Consider the following 11,145-nt stretch of genomic DNA (forward strand, 5'->3'; position numbering starts at 1 on the left):
GGATGTATGGAAAAAATAAATAGTTGGCGTTATGAAAATAGCATCGAAAAAAAACAACATATTTTCCCAAGTCATATTTCCCTAGGAGACAAGAAACCATATTTGGAACAAGAAGTATGAGTCCTCCCTTCAGTCACGATTTTTTTTAAATATAACACATTTTTAATATATATATGAATATATATATATATATATATATATATATATATATATATATATATATAATGGTAGGAATTTTATTTAAAAAAATCATAATTACCCCAAAATCTTGTCTTCCAGTGGACAATTTCTAAGAAGTTTTTACATAATTAAAATTAAATTGGTTGAAATTAATTACGCTTGTTGACAACACAATCATATTTTTGTACTGAAGTAGTAGTGTGCCAAACTAACTAGAGACGCCCTGTGCCATTTAAACAATAATATCTAGTTGATTTCACAACATACAGTCATACACGGAACATTACAATCTCATATTAAAATTTTGGGACTATATGTATGAAACCCAATTCAATAAGTAATCCACCTTTGCAAAGACAATAATGCTCATGTACTTTATTAAAGATGCAACACAAGTAAATCTCCAAATCATGTTTTTCCAGGAGGTCCACTGGCAATGCACCTTGCGGACCTGCATTTCAATGAAAGAAAATAACATTCCGTTATTGCATTGACCCCAAATAACGTTGAATATCCATTTAATTCAGTGAATAATACATTGACTGCCGTTTCCGTAAACATGCCTGCTCTTTTGTACACACATGAAAAAACACTTCTCATGCTCAACTGGCCTTCACATTATAATCAATGATGAGCTGTATCAATTCTTTACAAAGATCAAAATGCTCACTTGTGATTGACTGTTCAGACAATACTATAGCTTTATGCCTCTGTTATTTTGGTTCTCTCATTTCCAACAATTGGAAAAACACACGCACGCTCATATTCCATACACAGTGCAGAGGCAGTCCACACTGGTTATGTGAGTGTCCCCTGCACACTCCAACTGCTCGTGTGGAGTGCAAGACGTGAATGGAGGAGGTGACAAATGATGCGGAGAACAATGGTCTCATTCAAGGCAACTTTCACACGCGCCATCTTCTGCACTCATGGAACACAGGAGGCAAGGCTGCCATCCAGGAGAGCAAATGAAGCGCGCACAACTGGAAAAAGTTCAAATGTAACAGCAAAAAAATATATATTGCTAATATATTGTGTCTCAAACTTTTTTACGCCAGTAGCCTGATGACCAACAACGAAGTACAGTAGCATAGTTGGCCTAAGTGTTCAAAAAAGTATTTGTAATATAATTGTTAAACACGGCTACTCTATACCCAATTTGAGCTGTATTTCAACATACGAAACATTGAAAAAAATGACCAAATTAAAATGGATTCTGCATGTATTGCACACACAACTTAAAAATGTACCTAAAGATTTGAAAATAAAGAGTTCTTAAATATTAAATGCAAATGTGCCGAACATACAAGTTAAATATAACTAAATTGTGCTTAAAAAATGTATTGTACTGGAAAAGGGAAAAAATAAGCAACACACAAACACACACATTGAACATTTAATTCAGTGATTCTTTAACGGACCACTAGAGGGAGACCATACCAGAATTTTAGAACCACTAAATTACGTTCTTTTTTGGACGCCCCAAAATTTCTAAACATCAGTTAGTCCATACAAGTCCACAAATGAGAATCTATTGAAATACGAAGAGGAAGTTTTATTAATTTGAATGTTTTTCAGTGAAAAATGTGATACTGTGGCTCACACTCTATCATGCTTGCCTTAGAAGCTTTCATTCTTCCTCTTATATGAATCTTTGCAAGGTCATCATCTGCTTAAAATTTCCCCAAAAAAGTGCTTCAAAAAACATGCTAACAAGATGTACTCGTGTTAACCAGAGAGAATTGAATACAAAGGAACTACGACTTGATATTTAATACACATTTTTGTAATTACAAGGCATTCAATTGCTCCATGAATAGTTGATTAAATGTAATTAAGTCCTTCAGGGAGCAGGTTGGGAAAATGTTTGCCACAAGCAGGCAATTCCGAAATCTGTGATTCCACACTGATGACGCTTCCCAGTTGTTCCCAATTGCTTTGTGATATGGGACATTTGCAAAACCCAAACATGTCATAAAAGTGAAATTATCATTATGAATGGACTTATAAATGCCAAAAACACATTACGTTCCATGGTGTCAAAAAAAAAAAAAAGAAAGAAAGAAATGTATTGCTTCAGTGTTTGGAACTGGAATTCATGTAGAGAAGTTTGAATAATGCAACACAGCCAATGTAAGACATGCCACTTTTATCAGAGGTCAAATTGTTGAATCAATTCCAGAAGTTGTGCCAATTCATATAAATGTGTTTTTAATGCAGTGAGAATGTGGTTTGGATTCATAATTTTCCCGACTGAAGGTCATTGATGTCGTGAGGAAATTTTCTTGTGCTTCTTTTTTTGCATCTTCCCTCGTGTGTATATATATTTATTTGTCAGGTTCAGCCTTCTTTCTACCTATATATTCTTAATCTTAATTTTAAAAGCCATTTTAAAATGTATCTTATTGACTGTGTGTCAAAATGTTTTTTGTTTTTCCAATACGTTTTACATATTCGAATTTGAACCCTTGTTGATAAGGTCAAACTGTTCAAATGTTATAATCTTCCACTTTTATTTTGCAATTTACAACTAGTGTACTAATAATGAAAGTAATGAATATGGCCCACAATCCAAAACTGTCCATTTAAAAAACAAAATACAAAAATGTGCATCATCTCACAAAACTCAACCCCTTGTGGTACTTTAGTGACTGAAGCTGGCTCATTATCTCCAAAAAACCTCGGAAACACTCCAAGTGCGTGCACTCTAAAAACAGCTGGGTCAAAAATAACCCAATTATGGGTCAAAAGGGGACCGACCACTGTATATACAACACCCTTTTTTTTTTTGGTGTTGTTTCGTGAAAAACATAAAATGTCAAATTGACCCAAGTGGTAGTTGTTCCCTTTTTGACGCATAACTGGGCTATTTTTTTACATAGTAGCTCTTTCTGCTGCTGCATGGGCAGAGAAAATGATCCAAATGTTAATACAAAAGAAAGCCTCGGCTTCTGTAACCTACATGACCCCCACACCACCTTTCCTCCCCCTTTTGCAGGAGAAGATAAGAACCCGGAGTAACATCCATCATCCTCCATGCCGGTCTGAGGCGCCCTCTGCTGTCAGTTGGGCCTCATTACATCACTTCTTGCCTCTCGTTTCTGATCAACAAACTCCAAGCACGGGTTTCACTTGTTTGCCCATCATAATGAAAAGAGTGTGAATTAATTCCTCGAAGCTCATTGATAGGATTAAATTATTTTTAATTAGCGGTTGGGCAAATGATTAGGTACTTGTCAGCCTAGGCTGTTATTTTTATTTTTTTTTTTAAGAAATTGCGCGCTTTTGTTGAGATCAAGACTTAAGCAAATTTTTATTCTGATATATATATATATATATATACATATATATATATATATATATATATATATATATATATATATATATATATATATATATATATATATATATATATATATATATATATATATATATATATTAGAGTTAATTATGAAATATGTGAATTATGTCTGGAAATATTGCAGCACGTGATTGCAAAAATTTTCCATGTATAATAGAACATAATTGTAAATATTGCTTTGCACTGTAACAGTGCAAAGCATGTCAGCCTCCATTTGGTCTCCTGACCCCCGGATGATCCCGTCGTCATGAATAATGCATGACATCCGGCTCCACATTAGCCCTATCAATATGCAATAGTCGTTACAGAAAGGCCAAATTGCCACTTAATATAGTTATGAATATGTGCGAAATGTCCAGGGTTGAGCCCAATATTTTTTCTGTTTTGAACTTTGTTTTCTTCAATGTGCAAACAGGCCTCTCAATATGTTTCGTGTCCTTGGATGCGGCCTGTGAACCACCTTTGGCCGCCCAGTGACTCGCCTGGTGGGCATCAATCACTGCAAAACCTCGCTCAAGTTCTCCACACACACACAAAAAAAATAATTATTATTACATCACGAAACAAAGTATTGAGGGTTTTTTTTCAATCAAAATGAGCGTTGTCCGCCTAATAAAAAGTCAAATAATTGCTCTTGAGGTGCGTAAAATGCGGACGCAAGCATGGACGTAACCTGAAATGGAATTAGATGCGATTAAAAGGCAATAAAAACGCAGGCCCTCTCGATACTTTTATTGAAACATTGCGAGTCCACATATATGAGCGTCCGTGCGCTCTCGGTCCCCTGCACGCCGTTAAGCCGTCACTCTCATTCAAGCCCGGGTGAATTATATTGAACATTGTCTACTCCCCAAAACCATAAAAGCAACTTTATGGAGCTCACGTGACTTTGCCGCGACTGTTGTATGTCATATAGGGCCTTTACAATCTTTGCAAAGAGGGATTTTTTACTTGTACTCGCTTATAAGACAATCTCTGCTTCTCTTTTGGGGATGTTGGTGATAGAATCATGGGAAACACACGCACAGAAATGTCTTTCCACAACAAGGTAAGTAACTTCTATTTCAATTTTATCTGACGAAATACAACCAGGCGTAAAAGTGTCAGAAAAGTCACGCATCAGAGAGAAAGTTTTATTTCCAAGCGCTATGAGTTCACGTGTACATACAAAAAGCTTGTTGGCGAGAAGAAAACAAAGTTGACATCACGCACGCACACACGCACACACACACACACACGCGTCCACACTAAACAATCCGAGTATGCACAACAAGCCTTCTCAATGGGCCCATGTTTACATTCAAATGGCAGCAGCTTTATTTTTTTCTTATTATTCTGACTTTTTTTTTCTTAAAACACTCCACTTCGAGAAAGAGCTCACGTCCAAGAGACAAATAGGAATATTTACATCAATATGACATGACACCAACACGCTACCACTAAAAATAACCACAGGATACTTTTTTGTCTTCTATCACAATAGCATGCTGCAAGGTGCTGCGATTCAAAGCGGTACAATTATTTTTTTATCCGTTTTATTATTAATATGACCATTATTATTATTATTAGAACGCTTTCACCTCCATAGCAGCGGCTGCAGAGGTTGGCCGTGACAGGGGCGGAGGTCGGCGGTCTTGGCTCAGTTGTGGAACGCGCTGGCGCCCGTCACCAGGCTCATGCTCTTCAGTTTATTGTCCTTCTTCCACTTCATCCTGCGGTTCTGGAACCAGATTTTGATTTGTCTCTCGGAAAGACACAATGCGTGCGCGATCTCTATCCGCCTTCGCCGCGTCAGGTAGCGATTGAAGTGGAACTCCTTCTCCAGCTCCAGCGTCTGGTAGCGGGTGTATGCGGTTCGGGCGCGCTTGCCGTCCGGTCCGGTCATATCTGCGAGGGTAAATAAGATTTCGAATTCGAATTTCACTCGAGCAACACCTGGCAGGTTTATTTACCGTGGCTGATGTGCAGCTTCCTCATCCAGGGGAAGATCTGCGGCGCGTGGCACTCGTTGGCGGTGGGGGCGGACGAGGTGGCGAGGCTGGGCTCCTGCGCCCGTTGAGCGGCGCCCGAGCTTGAACCGCGGTCCTCGGTGTCGGTGGCCGCGGCGGCGGCGGCGGCAGGGTCGTCGATGTCCGAGAATCCGCCGTTGTTGGCGCTTTTGCTGGCCGCCGAGGTCGCGCTCCGCTCGCACGCCGGGGAGGGGCTCTTCACCTCTCGTGGGTCCCGGCCGGCGGTGGCGCACGACGGCGGTGGAGGCTGCACCGATTCCGGGGACGACAGCGAGCAGTTGGGCGTCTGTCGGTAGCCGAAGCCACGGGCGTCCTCCCCGAAGTGACCGCCGCCGCCTCCACCGCCTCCTCCGCCTGCGCCTCCGCCGCTGTTGGGTCGGTTCACGGTTAGGTCCATGCCATTGTAGTTGTAGCCGAAGGACCCGGAGTGCATGGTGCCAGGGTCTCTGAAGGAGCCGCTCACTGCGCCGTTAGTCCCATAATTTAGTAACTGATAGTCGGAGCCATTTGGGTAGCGCCCTGAGAACGAGTTTACAAAGTACGAGCTCATTTGCTTGCTTTTTTAAAGCCTCGATTTGTAGATCTTTGTCGCTATAATCCTTGTGTGCTTGCACGATTTATGGACGCAATCATGAATTATAAGCAATGAAGCCCTACTGTACTTTGCCAGGTATGCCGCCAAATATGGGAGCGCGCTCGGGAATCACGTGCCTTTGTTGACCAGTCGTAAATCCTCACTGATGACTTCAAGAGGTAATTCATGCTCGCCGCTTACAAATGATGACGAAATAATGGTCGTTAGGCTCCAGTCAATGGTGCCTCCCCGCTGCGCGCACCGGCACGGCCGCGCGGGGCGAGGGCGCCATCTCGCGGCCGGATGGGGAAACGGCCTGAGGCTCGTCACGGGGGCCTTGGGAGTCATCCGTCATCCGATTCGACACTTTTGCGGCTATTCCTCGATTGTTTCGATCCCCACTCTGGTTTATTTACATTTAATATTTAGAATAAAACAAAAACACCAGTAGGCTGTCCGTTATACATCAAAAGGCCTTTTTATTTTCTATGTACAATTTTTCCTGAACAAAATATTGCATCAAACACGTTACAGCAATAAATAATGACATTGTGATAATAAAGCTGACATTTTATGTACAAGCTGGAAGAACAAGTACAACACGTGCACGTACAGAGGCCCTACAACACGACGTACATACAGAGAACGACATGGCCCAAGAAGCACTACAAATGTCTGTACATTTTTGCATAGTCCCTAAATCAAGACAGAGCACACAGAGAGGTCTAAAAGCAGCTCTAGAAGATAGCACGCCACACGTGAATAATATCTACAGCATATTTTGTACATGTCGAGTGTCCTTTATTTATTTTAACTCTTCTTCTCCGCCTGCTCCTCCTCCTCCTCCTCGGGCGTCTTTGGCGGGTTGAGCAGCTTGTTCTCCTTCTTCCACTTCATCCTGCGGTTCTGGAACCAGATTTTGATCTGTCTCTCGGTCAGGCAGAGCGCGTGCGAGATCTCTATCCGGCGCCTGCGCGTCAAGTAGCGGTTGAAGTGGAACTCCTTCTCCAGCTCCAGCGTCTGGTAGCGGGTGTACGTCTGGCGGCCCCTGCGACCGCTGGTGCCGAACGGGCCTGCATTCGGGCAGTCACACGCACACGCACACACGCACGCACACAAACACACACAAACAACTGGGTTACGCTTTTCACCGTTTTGGTTGTGCCGAAACAGCTACGAGATTTGCATTGACGCACGGAGATTTCGTTTATTTAACCTCGCATTTTGGATGGATCGATAAGAGATAGATAGATAGATAGATAGATAGATAGATAGATAGATAGATAGATAGATAGATAGATAGATAGATAGATAGATAGATAGATAGATAGATAGAAATAACCCAATATGAGTTAAAAATAAACCAGTACTAAATTTATTGGGTTAAATGTAAACCAAATTGGGTTATTTTTAGCCCAGCAGTATGACAAGAGATAGATACGATATGCATCCACAAGGGAAATTTAATCTTCCAATGAAAAAACGACATAAGGCAAAAGTAGTCATGCCGAATTACCATCATTTGAAAACTCAAATCGTATCACAATTGGTAACATTTAGTTCGAAAGTATGCTGAGGTTAAATTAAATAAAATGTAAACATTAATACGTGCACATTTAGAACATCAGGCAAATGTGAGTTAGTGCGCATGCCTGGTGCTACTGCATCCATTTTATAAACACACACGCGCGCGCGCGCACACACACACACACGCGCACACACACACTTATAGATAAGTGCAACTGTCTCTTTCTAATTTTCTAATTTAAAAAGGGCAATTTTGCATGCATTTTAAAAAGATGCTACAGTATATACGTTGAAGGACAGAGTTGGAGTCCAGACGTGAAAAGTATTTTTACACGTTGTATTTTCATGTTTCCAGATACTTTTTTTTTTTTTTAACTTTTCGTGTTGTAGTAGTCACGACAACTGTTTGTTTGGTTCTTACAGGCCCGTGTGCGTGCGCGTGTGCGCGTGGGTCAGCTCTCAGCCTGGCGCGCAAAGCAAAACGTGCCGAACCAAGCAAAACACGCGCGAGGTAGCATGGGCGTGCATGCGTGCGTGCGCGGGTGCCACTCACCGACCGAGCAGGCATTCATCCTCTGCATCCACGGGTAGATGAGCGCGGAGGACTTGTCGTCCACGCTCATGCCCGCGCCCTGCTCCCCCACGCACTCGCCTTTGCGCTGCGCGTGCTCTTGGGCTCCAAAGAGCGGCGGAGGCGGCGCGTCGTCGCGGCCGGAGAAGGCGCACGACCCCTCGGCGTCCTTATAAAAGCTTCCCGCCGGGTTGAAGTCGCACGGAGCCCCGCCGGCGGCCCGGCCGTAGATAGCCGTCTGCTGGTAATAGGAGGCCGGGTAGACCTTGTCCTGCACGGCGGCGGCGGCGGCGGCGGCGGCGCCCCCATAGGTGGCCGCGCCGGAGTAGTGCCTCAGAGGGTCGCTGTATCCCGACGTGTAGAGGGGGATCTGGCCCAGGAGAGAGTCCTGTCCTCCCGGCAGAGACACGGGGAAAGTTGAGTTGACAAAATAGGAACTCATTGGGTGGACAACGGGGCGCACTCCGGAGGAAAATGATTTGTTGTCTTTTATAGTCCAAGTGCTTTTGCCATTACTTTATCGGAGATTTGCCTTTTGCTGAGAGGAGGGGGGTGGTTGTGAGGTGCCACTGAACACAGAGGGGAAACGTACCATCTGATCCACCTCTGGCCAATCACCGGCGTCCGCGCGTGCACGGCTGCACCCGTGGGGGGGCTCTTGTTGCGCGCACCGGGTCCCGGGTGCCTTCAAATCGTGTGCGTGGAAAACGCACAATCGTTAGTGTGTAGGACGTCGTCATCATCACGCGTTGAATTAACTCCAAAATTCCGTCCAAATCATCACCATCAAATTCACACAGCATGCCAATCATCCCAATCACGTCTTGAGCAGGCACGCCGATCAATGACATCATTAGCGACGACATGATTGTTTTGATGTTTTTCTTTCCCCTGATCAATGAGGCCAGATTGCTTCAATGATCATCAATTGCTTCCTTAAATGAAAAGTGTGATGTTTACACTTCAATTCATCGTGCATGCAGACATTTTCCCCAAGCATAAAATGCTAATCTCGAAGGCACCATACATTCATTGAGTCGTGTGGGACATTTAGTAACATAACACAAACGATTATAACGAGGCAGCATTAAAAATAATAATAATAATAAATGTTTCACGTCAATTTACTGTGCAGGCCCTCAGCAGCAAAAATGGCGAGGGTAGAACGGCAATAATCAAGATAAATATTCATGTTCATATTTGTTGTCGTTTTAATGAGTCAAGAAGCTTTGTTGTGCTCGCTCCAAATTTTTGGGTTGTTTATATTTTATTTTTACTTTGCATCTCCACATTTCTACCCTCTATATTTCACCCTGTACATCTCGGAGAACTATTTAAATATTCTCTGTATTTCTACAACAAATAATTGACAATAAAGCTTCTTGGATGTTGTTGTTTTTTTCAATTCTTTTTGAACGCAGCAGATGTAACAACTTCATTTTACAGCAAAATTCCTAAATTTTCCAACCTCAAACTCCATCAACAAAATGGACCTGCGCGTGCTCGCCTCACCTGCAGCCCCTCGGGCCGTGCGTGCACGCGCTGTTAGGCACAATCTCAGCTTTTTGACATGCACCGCAGCATCTTTCTTGCAGCACATAGCAACACAATAAGCCACACACACACATGCCTTACCTCAGTACCACATCCATCAGTCGTGCCAACGTGTGCCCCCCACCACTTGGGTCCAGTTTTCCCGAGAAGGTCCAGTAGAATCCCACCTTGCGCAGGCCGCCATGACACCTCACGAATCCTCCATATAAAACACAGAGTCCACTTTCGGGCCCAAATCCTTCCGAGGTTTGACCCATTTTAGTCCCACGAGCGCTCGCAAAAAATAAACAAATAAAATCAGGCTCCTATAAGCGCCTTGTTGTATTAGAAGCGAGAAGCAGCTGCACGACGAGCTGTTGTGGAACAAGAAGTTGTCATTGTGGCCGCGCACATGATCCCCGGCAGCCAATCCCCGAGCCACACAAGTCGTAAAACTTGCAACGGCAAAGTTGTAAATTTTCATAAAGTGCAGCCCTTTAATGCACGCCATTTTGAGCCTTCTCTAGCCCGGAAATAATATTGAAATGAAGATATGAAATACTCACTTTTGTTTTGTTTTCGGCATTTCTGCCGAAGACTGGAAGCCCGCCATCAACGTGAAGGTTTCATTTTGAACAAAGCAAAAGACAAAAAGTATAAAGATGTCAAACAATAATAAAACAAAGGCTTATTTAATCATACATTTGTATAAACCTTTATAACCATTCACAAATTCGTACATAAAAGCCAATAAAGAACATTTTTACCCTTTCGTCTTCAAATCATTCCCAAATTGTATTAATTTTCCAATTTAAACAATGGCGTTTCAGGTTAAAATATAATTCCCCCTCCCCTGCTTGCATTCGCATTAAATTCTCTCTAAATCCATTAAAAATGTTCGGTTCATAATTCTCAATATTTTGGACTTCTCATTTGCGTTAAATGTCTTTTCCAGCTGTGGGCCGGCATGAAAGAGGATTTCCGGAATTTACACACGCAATAAAACCATAAATTCCTGACACATTCCACCTTTGTGTCGCTTTTCGTTTTAAGGGGCCCCCAAAACCTCTCAGAAAATAACATCAGAATTTTTACAAATAAGGCCGACAAATATGCAACGACATGTTAATAAATTCAAGCGCAATTAAAATGATCGTTATGTCATATTTCATTAAATAATGCACAGTTTATTTTCTCATAATGAAAATTCTTCCTTTTTTCCTTTTCTGTTTAAAAATTGTTAAATAAAAATATAAAGACAATCTTAATGTCTTGTACAGAACAAGGACCGATTTCGTTTCAAATTGGACGATTAGCCATCATTTTTACGTTCATTTTATTTTTTTTTACGTATACTAAAATAAATTTTTGAGACATCAAAACCGTTGAC

The 11,145-nt window shown here is 42.1% G+C and overlaps 2 protein-coding genes across 2 annotated transcripts; both read right to left on the reverse strand.

The window, feature by feature from the left end:
* Positions 1-5,104: 5,104 nt before the first annotated feature.
* hoxb5b (homeobox B5b) lies at positions 5,105-6,100 on the reverse strand. Its single transcript, XM_088284320.1, has 2 exons — positions 5,494-6,100; positions 5,105-5,428 (listed from the first exon to the last, which is right to left on the reverse strand). Exons 1-2 carry the CDS (start codon positions 6,098-6,100, stop codon positions 5,181-5,183), a joined length of 855 nt encoding a protein of 284 aa, XP_088140446.1. The 3' UTR covers positions 5,105-5,180.
* An 834-nt stretch (positions 6,101-6,934) lies between these two features.
* On the reverse strand, positions 6,935-10,121 carry hoxb6b (homeobox B6b). The gene is given in 4 exon segments (XM_088284200.1): positions 6,935-7,197; positions 8,205-8,610; positions 9,869-9,897; positions 9,900-10,121. Coding segments are annotated over 4 exon segments (759 nt in total). The 5' UTR covers positions 9,961-10,121.
* Positions 10,122-11,145: the final 1,024 nt, after the last annotated feature.

Source organism: Idiotropiscis lumnitzeri, chromosome 20, assembly GCF_059441095.1.
Source record: "Idiotropiscis lumnitzeri isolate Australia: NSW breed Sydney's pygmy pipehorse chromosome 20, RoL_Ilum_1.0, whole genome shotgun sequence".
Lineage (NCBI taxonomy): Eukaryota > Metazoa > Chordata > Actinopteri > Syngnathiformes > Syngnathidae > Idiotropiscis > Idiotropiscis lumnitzeri.